The following is an 18,212-nucleotide window of genomic DNA, read 5'->3' as shown; positions in this document are numbered from 1 at the left end:
ATTGCAAACAAGGGTTATTCCACAAAATCTTAAACCTAGGGGTTGAATAATAATTGACCCACACATTTATGTTGAAAATTTATTAAAATTTAACTGAGCAACATAACTTGTTGGTTTGTAAGATTTATGCATCTGTTAATAAATCCTGCTCTTGTTTGAAGTTTGCAGGCTCTAACTTATTTGCATCTTATCAAACCTGCTAAATCTGCAGGGGGTTGAATACTACTTGTAGGCACTGTATAAATTCCCTCTGTGGATCCCAGAGGTCAGACAGCCACTGATCAACAGGTTATTACCCATCCAGACTATAAGCCAGAACTTGTTTTCACCGAGTAGCCTTATACACCATTATACATTAGGGACATTTTCTTAAGGTTTACCCCTACAAAGTTAAAGTTATGGGTGTATAACAGAATGTGAAACCTGGATAGTATGTAACAAAATTATTACATAGTAGGAATAAATTATGAATAAATAAAAAACATATAAATGTGAAGAATAGTAAGAAAACATGACAACCTTGATGTTTCAGCATTTTTGATTTATGTATACTGAAAGTTCTAAATCACAATGGACTAAAACAATATTTCATAAGTAAATCTCAGAATCTGATAACAAACCAACCCAATTATTGACCTGATCTATAAACCGGCAGAAGGTGTGTATGCGGATTTCTCAAAATGGAATAGTTCAGACATACCCATTGATGGCATTGAAGATTTTCACATACTCTTCTTCAGCAAGATTGATCCTAAAAAGGTAAAATACAGTTGTTATATAATGGTTCATAGCTCCCACCTAGAAGAACCTGCCATTACTCTACACACTGGAAATGTAAAAGTGAAGGACCACTCTCAGCATTGTGCTACCGATGGAGAAGCATATGACGGGACTAGATCACTAAGCGTCCCTATGTATGATGTGCAGGCACTAGTCATGCCGTCCATGGTCGGTAAGAAATGTGGAGTTGGAATGAAGACAGCACACTGGAGTTGGTGAGATTCCATTTGCACATCCCTATCCATTGGCCACAATAGTGGTCTGAGGCTACTGAACAGGGATGGAAGAACCACCTCTTACCTGACGGCATCGGTGGCTCTTCTTTTGCCCAGCGAGCCTGGCAAGTTGTTGCGTGGTATCCCACAATGATGATGCCATGCCATGCTGCCTAATTTAAAGGAGAGTTGTCTATACCGTCAGGGAAAAGGCATTACCCCCGCTCCAGTCCAAAGGCCATTGATTATTGTCATGGCCGATAGACTAAAGGGGGCTTACACGCAGCGACATTGCTAGCAATGTCGCTTGTGAAAGCACCCGCCCCCGTCGGTTGTGTGTCACGGGCAAATCGCTGCCCGTGACGCACAACATCGTTAGGATCTGTCACACGGGACTTACCTGCCTAGCGACTTTCCTGTGGCCGGTAAACCGCCTCCTTTCTAAGGGGGCGGTTCGTGCGGCATCACAGCGGCGTCACTAAGCGGCTGCCCAATAGAAGTGGAGGGTCAGAGATGAGCGGGCGCAACATCCCGCCCACCTCCTTCCTTCCTCATTGTGGGCGGCCGCAGGTACGGTGATGTTCCTTGTTCCTGCGGTGTCACACGTAGCGATGTGTGCTGCCGCAGGAACGACGAACAACCAGCGTCCTGCAACAGCAACGATTTTATGAAAATGAACGACGTGTCAACGATCAACAATAAAGTGAGTATTTTTGATAGCTAACAACACTCGCTCGGAGCTGTTACACACAACGACGTCGCTAACGACGCTGGATGTGCGTCACGAAATCCATGACCCCCGCGATATATCGTTAGATACGTCATTGCGTGTAACGGGGCCTTTAGACCTGCGAATTAAATTGACTGTGGCTTATCTCTCCTGAGAACAAGTGTTTAGATTCCCATTGTCAGTTAAGGGGCTTTCTACTAGTGACTTGTTAGTGAGTTGTTACCATAAAAATCAACAGGTCAGCCCAAGTTTAAAAGGGGTTGTCCAACATTACCTTCTCTTTTTTAGGCATGGGCTGTAATAAAATAAATGGAGGCATACTCCCCTCCCGCCACACCTATGAGTCCAATGTAGGCCAGTCCAGAGGATGGCACCGGCTGCTGAAGCAATGACTGGATGCCACATAATTGCTGAAGCCTGTGATTGGCTGCAGTGGTGTGCTGATCGAAACTGTGCATTTTTGGATTTTTCTCCAATGACGTTGTTTCATGCTATATTGTTTGTGTAGCATTCGGCAGCACTGTCATCGCTTCCAGGAAAAATTCTGTTTAAAGCCTTATGCCTTATTTCTCGGTAGAACAATCACTGTACTCGTGTGTGTCAAACAGCCGACGGCTTGTCACCAAGTGTCAGGTTACCTTATGGGGATGACTCTGGCTCCAGCCGATTCAAGGGTTTTCACATAAGAAGCCGCTAAATAGGACGAGCCTAAATGATGCAGGTCTTCAAAGTGCGTCTCCTGTGCCAAAACGCCTGCAAGTGCAAAACAGAAAACAATTCACTTTTATTATTTACTACACAACATTAACATTTATGTTCCTCTTTATATGCAGAAAACAACACTTAAGTAAGATAAAAAGTAGAATTAAAAAGTCTAAAAATAGGTTAAGCTTCTAAAGGGAATTTGTCAGTAGCATCAATCCTCCTAACCCGTCTGTATGGCCATGTTGGTCATAGGAAACTGAAATAATGATACCGTCCGTCATATCTGCAATCTGATGTCTTATTCCAGAGAAACCCATATGTAAATGAGTTTTTAAAGGGGTGGTCCATCACCTACAAAGTCCTTCAGAAATACTCATCTTTAAGCTCTAAACACTTTTTTAATTAGCTTCATTATTAAGTTGCCTACGGTTCTCCCTATATCTTTTATTTTATACCACTTCAAACGGGACTTCACCGGAAACAGTGGGTGCACTCACTTCTGTGCGGTGTCCATCACCTCTCCTGAAACAGTACATCATCAGGTGGCAGTGCTACTGTCACCACCGTCCCCTGATGACCTCCTGGATTAGTAGAGGTGATAAAGTGTGGCCACATCTTCAGTCGCTGCCGTTATCACAGTCCCTGCTTCTAATACCGCAGTCTCTTTCCCTGAAAGGAATCGTCATCAGGGGCCGGTGATGGAGGCAATGTGAGTGACACCAGCGCCATCCCCTAGTGATGATTCATTAAAGGGCAAAGGTAAAAGCTGGTTGAGTGACAGCAACATCTCCCCACAGCTTCTATCACCATCCTGAAAGGAATCATCATCAGGGGCGGCGCAGGCATCACTCCCCCTGCTTCCATCACCGCCCCCTGATGACAATACCATCCAGGGAAATAACTACGCTGTTACAAATAGTAACTGTGACGGTAGCAGCAACTGAAGATATAGCGTCTGCATCTTGAGGGTGTTTATATTATAATATTCTCTTCCTCTTGACAATTTTTTTAAGGCTGCGTGCCCATGATCAGGTTTCGCAGCATTTTGGACGCATCAAAATGCTGCATTGTACAGTACAAGCACATTGGATGGGATTTATAGAAATCCCATGTCCTCTGTGCTTTGTTTTTCCGCAGTGGAATCTTACATGCGGTGCGACCTCCTGAGTTGCAAGTGTTCTTTGCAGGGAGAACAGAGAGAGACTGCAGCAGCCTGAACCCCGATTGTGGGCACGGCAGCTGCGGTCTCCTGCGGACAGCACTCGTAATCCCGCAGGACAGGGCATGATGCGTCCAGGACGCAGGGGGTCATGATAGCGTGCACAAACCCTAAGGATGTAAAAAACACCTTTAAATGTAAATATAATTACCAATATGCTCAACATCTAGTCTATTTGTGTAAGGCAGTCCTGGATAATCTGTGTACGTCACCCAGCACAGAGCTATTTACACAAGTGAAAAATGAGTCATCTAACAAATCTCAAGCTGGATTATTCCAAGACTGACAACAGGAGCCATGTATGCCAAAGCGTATAATTCATGGAAAAATAAACATGTGCCCGCAGAGCCAACATACAATTACATCAAGTGCATCTAATGTATTCACTCACCGTGTACTGACGAAAATGATGCCAATACTGGGAGTAATGGATTAGTGGGAACACAGTCGGTTAGGATCAACAGGCTGACATACTGATTGAAGCTTATAAAGCCATGGGACCATTTCCACTAAGTACATTCACTTCTATGGGACTGAGATAGTCACTCTGTAAGTCCAAACACTGAGGCGTTTCAGAGAAAATCCACATTTTTAATTGCCGCCGGGGAGTCTACTCAGGCAGGCGGTCCCTGGTGGCTTCTCGCCGCTCGCTGCCATGGATTGCCAGGTGTCTGCCTACGTGTATAGGGCCATGGATTGGGCAGCATGTATAAGAAGTCAAGTTCTCTTTAAATTAATAGTTACTCTGCACAGTGATCAGCAGATGAAGATCCAAATCAATCCCCCTCCCTTCTATTAATACATATGTTGTTCCCTAACAATTTTATGAAAATGGATTTTTCATAAACCCTACATGATGGATATAGCTCTCAAAAGCACTGGAAAATTAATGGTCCATGATAGATATATCAGTCACTGGACTGATACTGCCTCTGTATACAAACGATCAGATGCAGGAGCCTGGCTGATAGACATAACCCGGCGGCTGATAGATGTAGCCCGGCAGCTGATAGACGTAGCCCGGCGGCTGATAGACATAGCTCGGCGGCTGATAGACATAGCTCGGCGGCTGATAGACGTAGCCCGGCGGCTGATAGACGTAGCCCGGCGGCTGATAGACGTAGCCCGGCGGCTGATAGACGTAGCCCGGCGGCTGATAGATGTAGCCCGGCGGCTGATAGACGTAGCCCGGCGGCTGATAGACGTAGCCCGGCGGCTGATAGACGTAGCCCGGCGGCTGATAGATGTAGCCCGGCGGCTGATAGACGTAGCCCGGCGGCTGATAGACGTAGCCCGGCGGCTGATAGACATAGCCATGCCTCTTTTGCATAACAATCCAAAAGACTACTGGAACACCATTGTAAATGTGAACAGGGTGCTAGCCAAAAAATACACAATCTACATGAAGTGAAAGCTGCACACCAAATTCAGAGAAATATGAACAAGCACAACTGCTTTATAATACATAAGGAATAAAAAATACAATAAGCCATATGAAAAATTCATATTTCTCTGAATTTGGTGTGCAGCTTTCACGTTATATAGATAGTGTATTTTTTAGCTAGCACCCTGTTCACATTTGCAATGGTGTTCCAGCAGTCTTTTTGATTGTTATGCAGTTTGTTTCTGTCTGAGAACCCAGTCCCACCCTTTAGCCATGTTTATTTAATTTCCTATATAGCCAGGTACCTGGCTTCCCATACACAAGCAGGTTTTAACCGCACAGAGAGGTAACATTTGGTTAGGGACCCGATAAATAAGAGATTACCGTGAAGTGGTTATAGGGCAGTAATGAATTGATCAATACATTAGCTAAATATCTCTTTTTTCAAATAATCCTCAGCAGTTATGCAATGTCACATTTCAATTTTTTTAATTTTTCATATGGCTAATTGTATTTTTCATTCCTTATGTATTATAAAGCAGTTGTGCTTGTTCATATTTCTCTGAATTTGGTGTGCAGCTTTCACTTCATATCTATTGAAATTGCAGGCTTTGGTGAAAACACTGATCCCTGCAGATTAAGCACTTAGAAACCAAGTAAGTTGTGACCACCACAGAAGCTAGTCTAATAAAATGCCTGTCAGCCTTGGATTACATTCATATGATTGTATTTTTAGCCACCACTGTATGTGAAAAAACTGATAATAGTCAGACCAATATTATTCCATAGGGATGTCCAGGTGACTGTTTTATCCTACAGACCTAATGTCCACACAAAAAAAAAAAAATAAAAAAAAAATTGCTTTTTCTTGCGGTCCGCAGGCCCCGTGACAATCACAGTCCGGTCTAGGGGCCGCTGTGGTCAGTGCTTTATTGCAGTTGAATGCTTTGCCGGCGCCACACAGAGAAGCTTTCTGCTTACCTATAACAGCTGCCAGCCAGTCACAGGTCAGCAGCTGATGTGAGTGTATGACATCAGCTGCATGCCTCTGATTGGCCAGCGGCTGTCAATGGAATAGCTGTACAGAGAGCTCGTCTCCGTTGGGGGCCACCAATCATTCAACTGAAGTAAAGCGTTGACGGCAGCAGCCCCTGGTCTGGGATGCGATTGTCTGGGGGTCTGCAGGCTGCAAGCAGCAGAAAAAAGGACACCGTGGGAAAAGAGTTCAAGTGAGATCAATTTTTATTTTTTTGTTTGTATGTCAACTATGGCATAATAAAGGACATTACTAAAGGATAGGACATTGCTAAAAGAAGGGGACCAGCATGGGCACAAAGATGGGCACATTACTACAAGGGGACAAAGATGAAGCACATTACTACAAGGGGAAAAGATGGGCACATTACTACAAGGGGACAAAGATGGGCACATTATTACAAGGGCACAGAGATGAGGCACATTGCTACAAGGTGACAAGGATAAGGCACATTACTATAGGGCACAAGTATGAGGCACATTACTTCAAGGGCACAAGGATGAGGCCAAAAAACAAAAAACATACTCCTAAAAGCAATATTTTATTATTATAAAGTATTAAAAATGCTCAAAAATACAGAGCATAATAACTCTTATATTAAAACAGTAGTCAATTGGTCACGTGAGGTGGGTGGGAGGACAAGAAGGGTGAAAGCCAACTAGTGAGGAAAGGAGCACTGATAATCTCAACACTCAAAAATGAGCTCTAGGTAGCATGACTCCAAATCTTATAATTTTAAATACGAATAGCCTATTGTCCTAAGGGATATATAAGGGGATGGTCTATCCCTCCCTTTTAACTACCTACCAGCGGAGGTGCACCATAAAGTATTGGGTACCCCCCGCTCCTCGTCGGCTTTCCCTATTCTGTCCCTTCGACCCGCAAGTCACAAGAAAACCCACCACCAAGAATGGATAGTGCACAATAGTCAACAGGTCATTATCATAATATGATTACCTAAATAAATTGGTAACCCTGATGCAGCTTATCCTTTGAGATGAAAAAAGGGGAGCAAGAAAATGCTGCTATATAATATGTTTTGCATCAGATTTGGGAATCCATACACAATTCCTAAAGTATGGTCCTCATACCTATAATAGCCAATTATAACTGTACATATGTGTATTCCTGCACAGTTAAACAGATGATATTAAATACCAATATACCGATGATGTTTAATAATAACATATAATCCCAGCAGGGAACTTATCTGCTGGGATCACTGATAGCAAATCCCAATCCCAACGCGTTTCCCCCCTATTTTTATCTTAGGGGTTCATCAGGGGAAGAACCAAGGATTTTATCATATCCGAACACATCAGTTTCATCAGTTTTTTATATCTAAACAGAAAAAGAGATCGATTTCCCAAATTAGGACATAAAGTGACGTCCACAACATGAACATACATTCTCTATCGTAGGCAGTATAAGCAGAATTGTCCATTTTCATACCTTAGTAGATTTGGCTTTCTTAATGATAACAGACCGACATCAATGGCTTTAAGTAGTGGGCAAGTCGTCTGGCAAATATTCCCCGCTCGTGCTCCGGGTATAATGACCGTGGTGCACCGGGCAGCAAAGCAGTACAACCTTCCCTGTGGTGTCTTTTTATGGATGAATGCCGGCTGCCATTGGGAAATCGATCTCTTTTTCTGTTTAGATATAACAAACTGATGAAACTGATGTGTTTCTGAGGACTGAGGACCATACTTTAGGAATTGTGTATGGATTCCCAAATCTGATGCAAAACATATTATATAGCAGCATTTTCTTGCTCCCCTTTTTTCATCTCAAAGGATAAGCTGCATCAGGGTTACCAATTTATTTAGGTAATCATATTATGATAATGACCTGTTGACTATTGTGCACTATCCATTCTTGGTGGTGGGTTTTCTTGCGACTTGCGGGTCGAAGGGACAGAATAGGGAAAGCCGACGAGGAGCGGGGGGTACCCAATACTTTATGGTGCACCTCCGCTGGTAGGTAGTTAAAAGGGAGGGATAGACCATCCCCTTATATATCCCTTAGGACAATAGGCTATTCGTATTTAAAATTATAAGATTTGGAGTCATGCTACCTAGAGCTCATTTTTGAGTGTTGAGATTATCAGTGCTCCTTTGCTCACTAGTTGGCTTTCACCCTTCTTGTCCTCCCACCCACCTCACGTGACCAGTTGACTACTGTTTTAATATAAGAGTTATTATGCTCTGTATTTTTGAGCATTTTTAATACTTTAGAATAATAAAATATTGCTTTTAGGAGTATGTTTTTTGTTTTTTGGTCTTTTCTGCACGAACACTCGTAGTCTAATTTTGTTTTGGTCACAAGGATGAGGCACATTACTACAGTGGACAAGATGGGCACATTACTACAAGATGAGGACCTGATGGGAACATTGCTAGATATTGGCCAAAATTACTGCTAATTGTAAAACAATATTACTTACAAGAAAGGGATAAAATAAAAAAAAATAAAGTGTAAACTTTTTTCTACCATTTCAAAATTCCTTTTTATATATAAACTGAAATAAAAAAGTGCACATTTGTTGTAATAAACGAAAAGTGTTAAAGAAAAACATGTTACAAAACGTGTATAAAAAAAAATTTGGTATCACTAAAAATGTTACTTTGTCCTGCAAAGAATGCAGCCCCCTAAATAATTTTTTTTCTATGTACGGCCTTATACTCAGCCAAGTTCATGACCCCTGCCGTAGACTATCATAGATGCAAGTGCTATCTGTTGGAGAAAAAAAAAAAAAGAGATCACACTCGTATGTGAATAAATGATGTGTGAATGAGGCCTAAGGGGTACTTTGCACGTTGCGACATCGCTAGCATCGGCTAGCGATGCCAAGCGCCATAGTCCCCGCCCCCGTCGCACATGCGATATCTTGTGATAGCTGCCGTAGCGAACATTATCACTACGGAAGCTTCACACGCACTTACCTGCCCTGCGACGTCGCTCTGGCCGGCGACCCGACTCCTTCCTAAGGGGGCGGGTCATGCGGCGTCACATCGACGTCACACGGCAGGCAGCCAATAGAAGCGGAGGGGCGGAGATGAGCGGGACGTAACCATCCCTCCCACCTCCTTCCTTCCGCATAGCCGGTGGAGGCAGGTAAGGAGATGTTCCTCGCTCCTGCGGCTTCATACACAGCGATGTGTGCTGCCGCAGGAACGAGGAACAACATCGTATCTCCTACTGGTGCGACATTATGGAAATGACTGACACTACACAGATCACCGATTTTCAACGCTTTTGCGATCGTTTATCGGTGCTTCTAGGCTTTATACGTTGCGACGTCGTTAACGGCGCCGGATGTGCTTCACTTTCGATTTGACCCTGACGATATCGCAGTAGCGATGTCGCAACGTGCAAAGTACCCCTTACACCTCAAAAAAGACCAACTCATCCAACAATAAAAGACCAGCTCCGTCAATGAAAAATTAAATAAATGCATATGACTCTCGGGCACAAAAACAGCTGATTAAAAAACAGGGGGAAATTTGGTATTATCATAATCGTATTAAACCTTAGACTAAAGATAATGTGACATTTATCTTGTTTATTAGGGCATAAATAAATAATGCTGAATGTGCGGATTAATCAGCCGCGTGACGTTTATTTATACCCACGATACTGGTTTCTAGCAATGTAGAAGTGGAAAATAATCCAGATGAATGCTGAAATAGGAATCTCCGGAAACCTGCTCGCATTGTTTTCCTCAGGCTGAGGCGGCATTTCTAGTACAGCACCTTCTGGTAACGTCATGTACTTCCGACAGTGCAAAAACAAACGTACAAAAGTGAAGTAAAGAACGGTCCTGTCATGTACTGCCGTTTATGGCCAGAGAAAACACATAACATTACTATGGCAGCCAAGACCAGAACACAATGACCACAAGGGACACGTCTGGACTTTATTCGGTTGTAATCTGCCAAATGTCTCACACATGAGCCATGAGTTTTCTGCCAAGGAAAACAGCGGTCTGATCCTTCACACAGCCATAACACAGGAGCAATTTACATCTATATTCCGGTGGCAATACCTCTATGACTGTACCGAACCGGATCAGTAACACATTAGGTCCAATTTGGTAGAATAATAAAAGGTGCAGACATTGCAGCCATAATAGAGTCACCTGAGAGCGAACTAAACAGGACTGCTCAAATGTGCGCACTAGGCGTTTTTACCCGCAGTTTTGCTGCAGAAATTTCTTGAGAAATGCTTGTGATCTTTCTGCAGACATTTCCTAGCAAAACCTATGGGAAAAATAAATAGCTGTGCGCACACTGCATTTTTTTCTCAAGAAAATTCTTTCTGAAGATTTTCTTGAGAAAATTTCTTGAGAAAATGAGCATGTCCATTATTTTCCGCAGGTACCTGCGGTATACCCCCGGTATTTCACGCCATTCACTGTAATGTAATCGCGAAATACCGGGGGTATACCGCAGGTAGCAATGATGTGCGGTATACCCACAGTATAGCCGCGATTTACCTGCGGTAATGCTCATCGCTGCCTGCAGTTTTGCAGGAAGTGATGTCATTATGACAGAAGAGGAAGCGGAGCAGAGTAAACACAGACGTCACACTCCCTGGACACCGCACAGAAGCGCTTCCGTGTGACCTCCAGGTGCCCGTGCAGTCTGTGTCCCGCTCCGGCCCCGCGGCTGCCTGCACTGCAGTGTGTCAGTGTCTGCCCGCAGTATCAGCAGCTTGTCACGCTGCAGCGCAGGCAGACACTGACACACAGCAGTGCGTGCAGCCGCGGGGATGCCGAGCGCTGCTGTCAGGAGGTTAGATGAGATCATTACCTCCTGTCACAATCTCCTGCCTCCTGACGTCAGTGCGGTCACTGCTGTCTATGCCCGTCTCGCTAGCGGCCCGAGACTGACACTAGCGGTGACGTCACGGGGTCTCGCAATACTGCTGACAACGCGGCGGGCATAGAAGGCAGTGACAGCGCTGACGTCAGCAGTGCAGGAGATCATCACAGCAGGTAATGATCTCAAATAACCTCCTGACAGCAGCGCTCTTCATCCCCTGCAGTGACCTGGGCTATTGATGTTAGCTCAGGTCACTGCATTACTCTCCCAGCCAATGGGGAACATTCTGTTCTTCATTGCCTGGGACAGTGACTATGGTATGGGTCGCCGTAGGACCCCCCTCCTTATTGGATTATGCCGGACGTGGAACTGATTGTTCTTTTCAATAAATTGGTGAAAGAGGGAATGTTTTGGGCAGTGTTTTTTCAAATAAAACTTTTTTTGTTGTCTATTTTTTATTTCTTACTGACTGGGTTACTGATGTCGGGTATCTGATAGACGCGTGACATCACAAACCCCAGGGCGTGATGCCAGGTGACATTACACATCTGGCATCAACCCCATATATTACCTCGTTTGCCACCGCACCAGAGCAACGGGATGAGTTGGGGCGAAGCGCCAGGATTGGCACGTCTAATGGATGCGCCACTTCTGGGGTGGCTGCGGCCTGCTATTTTTAGGCTGGGGAGTGTCCAATAACAGTGAACCTCCCTAGTCTGAGAATACCAGACCACAGCTGTCCGCTTTACCTTGGCTGGTGATCCAATTTGGGGGGACCCCACGTTTTTTGTTTTAAATTATTTATTTAATGTAAAATAACAGCGTAGGGTGCCCTCTGTTTTGGATTACCAGCCAAGGTAAAGCTGCCAGCTGTGGTTTGCAGGCTGCAGCCGTCTCCTTTACCCTAGCTGGCTACAAAAGATGGGGGGACCTCACGTCGGTTTTTTTTTAAATTATTTATTTATTTTATGGCTAAATACAAGGCTAGGCACCCTTTAGTGCCACATGAAAGTCACTAAAGGGTGCCAGCTTAGAATATGCAGGGGGGTGGGACATTATATGCCTTTCTCATCTATTATCTATCTATCTATCTACCTATTCATCTATCCATCTTTCCCTCTATCCATTATCTGTCTGTCTATCGATTATCTATCTATTTTCTATATTATTTACTGCAGTTACAGCATAAAAAACCCGCAGGGACCAACCTGCAGAAAAATCGCGGCAAAACCGCGGGAAAACCGCGGCAAAACCGCGGGAAAAACGCATGCGTTTTTCCCGCGGTTTTGGTGCATTTTTTTACCGCATGTGCGGTAATCTTCAACTCCCAGAAGTTTCTCAAGAAATTTTCTTGAGAATAATCACTTTTCTAGTGCGCACATAGCCTAAGGCGGGCTTTGCACGTTGTGACATCGCAAGCTGATGCTGTGATGTCTCACTTGATAGTCCCCGCCCCCGTCGCAGCAGCGATATCTTGCGATAGCTGCCGTAGCGAACATTATCGCTACGGCAGCTTCACATGCACTCACCTGGCGTGCGACGTTGCTCTGGCCGGCGTCCCGCCTCCTTCCTAAGGGGGCGGGTCGTACAACGTCAGAGCGACGTCACACGGCAGGCGGCCAATAGAAGCGGAGGGGCGGAGATGAGCAGGATGTAAACATCCCGCCCACCTCCTTTCTTCCGCATAGCCGCCGGCGGCAGGTAAGGTGATGTTCCTCGCTCCTGCGGCTTTACACACAGCGATGTGTGCTGCCGCAGGAACGAGGAAATACATCGTACCTGTCGCAGCACCGGCATTATGGAAATGTCGGAGAATACACCAATGATACGATAACGACGCTTTTGCGCTCGTTAATCGTATCATCTAGAATTTACACACTACAATGTCGAAAGTGACGCCGGATGTGCGTCACTTTCGATTTGACCCCACCGACATCGCACGTGCGATGTTGCAATGTGCAAAGCCGCCCTTAGGCTTCATTCACACATTCAGTATTTTACCTCAGTATTTATAAGGCTGCTTTTACACATCAGTTTTTTGTCATCAGGCACAATCCGGCAAAAACCTGAAAAAAAAGACCTGGCGCCTGTTGCCGACAGATCAGTTTTTTCCCCCATAGACTTCTATTAGCACCAGATTCTGGGGGATGGCCTTGGGTTCCATCCAGATTTGCTTGTCTGGTAGCCGGTTGGAAAGCTGAGGGGAAGAATGTTTTTTGTCTCCGGCAAAAAAGCGTATTGCGCCGGATATGGCGCCGTACGGCGTGTTTAATAATGGAAGCCTATGGCTCCGGCGTAATGTGGCAAATAAACATATACGGCCGCCGGATACGGTTTTTTTGAATTGAGCATGCTCAGTATCACAACGGATCCATCAAAAAACTGAAGGAACTGATGGAAAAAACTGATGCAACTGATCCGTTTTTTCGCCAGATCCGTCGCATCAGTTTTTTTGCTGGATCGTGCCTGATGGCAAAAAACTGATGTGTTAAAGCAGCCTAAAGCGGGCTTTACACGCTACAATATATCTAACGATGTGTCGGCGGGGTCACGTCGTAAGTGACGCACATCCGGCATCGTTAATGGTATTGTAGTGTGTGAAACCTCCGTGCGATTGCGATTGAACGAATAAACGTTGATCGCATACACGTCATTCAAAACCTAAAAATTGAACGTCGGGTTGTTCAAAGTTCCCGAGGTAGCACACATCGCAGTGTGTGACACCCCGGGAATGATGAACTGCAGCTTACCTGCGTCCCGCGGCTCCCGCCGGCTATGCAGAAGGAAGGGGGGGCGGGATGTTTACGTCCCGCTCATCTCTGCCCCTCCGCTTCTATTGGCCGGCTGCCGTGTGACATCGCTGTGACGCCGAACGTCCCTCCCACTCCAGGAAGTGGATGTTCGCCGCCCGCAGCGAGGTCGTATGGTAGGTAAGTACGTGTGACGGGAAATAATCGTTTGTGCGACACGGTCAACAAATTGAACGTGCCACACATACGATGGGGGCGTATCACATCGCATACGATATTGTATGCTTAATTGTAAGGTGTAAAGCAGGCTTAAGCCAAAATCACAAGTGGAACAATCAGAAGAAAAGTATAATAGAAACACGGGCACCACTTCTGTATTTCATACCCACTCCTGGTTATGGCTTACAAATACTGAGGTAAAAAAACTCCCTAAATATTCCTCCTTTGAACATGGCCTCGGGCAATGGTCACAGGACTATAGATTCTCTCTTCTGAGGGATTCGGGCGATTATGTAAATGACACTCGGATCAAATGCTGCTCAGAGTGTCAGCTTAGGCTACTTTCACACTTGCGTTGAATGGTATCCGTTTAATTGCGTTGTGTGACGGATGCAACGGATGTGTTGCATATAGTGGCACAACGGATGCAACGGATGCTGCAAAACAACGCAATCCGTTTTGTTTTTTTACAGTTTTACCGTTGGCAGGCTATTGTGAACGATCAGCTGATCGCTAACAGTAGTCAGCCACCGGGTGATCAGCCGATCACTCACAGTAGCCGGCCGCCGGGTGATCAGCCAATCACTCACAGTAGGCGGCCTCCGGGTGATCAGCCGATCACTCACAGTAGCCAGCCGCCGGGTGATCAGCTGATCGTTCGGTCGCCGACAATGTGTGCGGGGGGCGGGAGCGGGGGGCGGAGTGCGAAGTGGGTGGAGCCGAGCGGGGCCATGGCTGAGGACGTCATTGCCGCAGGGACTGCATCGCTGGGGGACAGGTGAGTGAGAGTGTGTGTGTGCGCGATTGTGTGTGTGTGCGATTGTGTGTGTGTGTGTATACATACGGAGTGCGGGAGGGGGCGGAGCCGAGCGGGAAAGCACACGTACCCAGGGTTCCTTGGTTACCCGATGTGTACCCTGGTTACGGGTGCAGGGAGCCAGAGAGAGCATGCGCAGTGAAATCCAAAGGATTCCGCTGCTCAAAAAAACGTTACATGCTGCGTTCCTTCCGCCCGACACAGCATCAAAATAACGACGCTGCGTTGTCCGGCGGATGCAACGCTGACACTTGCGTTACAGTGCGTCATCCATACAAGTCTATGGAGAATAGCGCAGTGCGTTAACGGACTGCGCTATTCTCCATAGTGACGGACTCCGCTGAACGCAAGTGTGAAAGTATCCTTAGTCTGATCAATTCTCTTGGATGAAAGAATCGGAGCACAGTGTCAGGAAAAGTAGAACAAAATTTCTCCATCTTCCCCATTGTACAAGTGCATGGAAACCAGACTGCATTCAGATGTCATCCGAGCACAGTCCGATGATTTCCACATGATAGACTTGAATAGGTGCACACCATCCAATTTACACAACAAACCGCAGCACACTAATTTTTTTCTCATGCCAAATCAGTAACTTGTACATAATTTCACACAAAATCCCAAAAATGGGCCAGACAAAATTGTTGGCACCTTTCCAAAATTGTGGGTAAACAACTTTGTTTCAAGCATTTGATACTCATTCAAACTCACCTGTGGCAAGCAACAGGTGTGGGCAATATGAAAATTACACCTGAAACCAGATAAAAAGGGGAGACATTGACTCAATTCTTGCATTGTTTGTCTGTGTGTGCCACACTAAGCATGGAGGAAAGAAAGAGAACTGTCTGATGAGTTGAGAACCAAAATTGTTGAAAAATATAAACAATCTCAAGGTTATAAGTCCATCTCCAGAGAGCTTGATGTTCTTTTGTCCACGGTAAACAGCATAATGAAGAAATTCACAACTTATAACACTGTAGCTAATCTCCATGGACGTGGACAGCAGAGGAAAATTGATGAAAGGTTACAATGCAGGATAATCCAGATGCAAAATAAGCAGCCCCAATTAAGTTAGGTTCAGAGTGCATTAGTGTCAACACAAACTATCAGTCCACATTTCAATGGAATGTAAAGCTATGGCAGGAGAACCAGGAGGACCCCACTGTTGACACAGACATAAAAAAGCTAGACTGCAGTTTGATAAAATGTAAGTGAGTAAGCCAAAATCCTTCTGGGAAAACATCTTGTGGACAGATGAGACCAATATACTTTTTGGTAAAGTACATCGATCTACGGTTTACTGAAAATTGAATGAGGCCAACAAAGAAAAGAACACCTTTCCTACAGTCAAATATGGTGGAGGTTCAAAGATGTTTTGGGGTTGTTTTGCTGCCTCTGGCACTGGGTGCCTTGACTGTGTGCAAAACATTATGAAATCTGAAGATTATGAAAGGATTTTGGGTTGCAATGTAGTGCCCGGTGTCAGAAAGCTGGATTTGTGTCTGCTAGGTCATGGGTTTTTTAGCAGGAGAATGGCCCCAAACATACTTCAAGAGGCACCCAGAAATTGATAGAAACAAAGTGCTGGAAAGTCCTGAAGTGGCAGCAATGAGTCTGGATCTGAATCCCATTGAATGCATGTGGAGAAATCTTAAAATAGATGTTGGGAGAAGGCGCCTTCAAATATGAGAGACCTGAAGCAGTTTGCAAAAGGCGAGTCCAAAATTACAGTTGAGAAGTGTAAGAAGCTTGATGATGATTATAGGAAGCGATTGATTGCAGTTATTTATTCCAAAGGATGTGCAATCAAATATTAACTTGAGAGGTTTTTTTTATGTTGCTCCAATACACACAAATGAACTAAACATGTGTATAACAAAATGTGTAATCGCAACAATTTTCTAGGAGAAATACTTCATTTTCTAGAACAATTTCAAGGATGCCAACTATATACGTGTGTGTGTGTGTATATATATATATATATATATATATACTTTCGGTACCTATTGTGTGTATATATACTGTATATATATATATATATATATATATATATACACACACATAGTGGGTACGGAAAGTATTCAAATTTAAATTTTCCACTCTTTGTTTCATTGCAGCCATTTGGTAGATTCGAAAAAGTTCATTTTTTTCTCATTATTGTATACTCTGCACCCCATCTTGGCAGAAAATTTTTTTTTACAAATTTATTAAACAAGAAAACTTGAAATATCACATGGTCTTAAGTATTCAGACCCTTTGCTCAGTATTGAGTAGAAGCACCTTTTGAGCTAGTAGTCATTAGTCTTCTTGGGATTGATGCAACACGTTTTTCACACCTGGATTTGGGGATACTCTGCCATTCTTCCTCGCAGATCCTCTCCAGTACCGTCAGGTTGGATGGTGAACGTTGGTGGACAGCCATTTTCAGGTCTCTCCAGAGATGCTCAATTGGGTTTAGGTCAGGGCTCTGGCTGGGCCAGTCAAGAATTGTCACAGAGTTGTTCTGCAGCCACTCCTTTGTTATTTTAGCTGTGTTATTAGGGTCATTGTCTTGTTGGAAGGTGAACCTTCACCAAGTCTGAGGTCCAGAGCACTCTGGAAGAGGTTTTCTTCCAGGATATCTCTGTACTTGGCCAAATTCATCTTTCCTTCAATTGCAACCAGTCGTCCTGTCCCTGCAGCTGAAAAACACCCCCATGATGCAGCCACCACCATGTTTCACTGTTGGGATTGTATTGGGCAGGTGATGAGCAGTGCCTGGTTTTTTCCACACATACTGCTTAGAATTATCCCCACAAAGTTCTATCTTTGTCTCATCAGACCAGAGAATCTTATTTCTCACAGTCTGGGAGTCCTTCATGTGTTTTTTGCAAACTCTATGCATTATTGCACCGAGGAGAGGCTTCCGTCGGGCCACTCTGCCATGAATGCCTGACTGGTGCAGGGCTGTAGTGACAGTTGACTTTTTGGAACTTTCTCCCATCTCCCTACTGCATCTCTGTAGCTCTGCCACAGTGATCTTGGGCTTCTTCTTTACCTCTCTCACCAAGGCTCTCCCACAATTGCTCAGTTTGTAACCTTGGCCAGATCTGTGCCTTACCAGTATTCTGGCAAGCTCCTTGGCTCCTTGGGCAGTTCCTTTGACCTCATGATTCTCATTTGGTGTGACATGCACTGTGAGCTGTGAGGTCTTATATAGATAGGTGTGAGCCTTTCCAAATCAAGTCCTATCAGTTCAATTAAACACAGCTGGACTCCAATGAAGGAGTAGAACTGTCTCATGGAGGATCACAAGGAAATGGACAGCATGTGACTTAAATATGAGTGTCTGAGCAAAAGGTGTGAATACTTATGACCATGTGATATTTTAGTTTTTCTTGTTCAATAAATTTAAAAAAAGTCTAGATTTTCTCTGTCAACATGGGGTGCAGGGTGTACGTTAATGAGAAAAAAAAATAACTTTTTGGAATTTACCAACTGGCTTCAATGAAACAAAGAGTGAAAAATGTAAAGGGATCTGAATACTTTCCG

General features: G+C 44.6%; 1 protein-coding gene across 1 annotated transcript in view; it reads right to left on the bottom strand.

The window, feature by feature from the left end:
- The window catches only part of GGH (gamma-glutamyl hydrolase), a 45,188-nt gene that overhangs the window by 21,297 nt on the left and 5,679 nt on the right, over positions 1–18,212 (bottom strand). Inside the window, 2 exon segments of the mRNA XM_075353240.1 lie at positions 701–751; positions 2,364–2,478. Of these exon segments, the coding sequence (XP_075209355.1) occupies positions 701–751; positions 2,364–2,478 (166 nt within the window).

This window comes from Anomaloglossus baeobatrachus, chromosome 6 (assembly GCF_048569485.1).
Source record: "Anomaloglossus baeobatrachus isolate aAnoBae1 chromosome 6, aAnoBae1.hap1, whole genome shotgun sequence".
Classification (NCBI taxonomy): Eukaryota; Metazoa; Chordata; class Amphibia; order Anura; family Aromobatidae; genus Anomaloglossus; species Anomaloglossus baeobatrachus.
The sequence above is the reverse complement of the archived record's forward strand: the minus strand, read 5'-3'. Positions and strand labels throughout refer to the sequence as shown.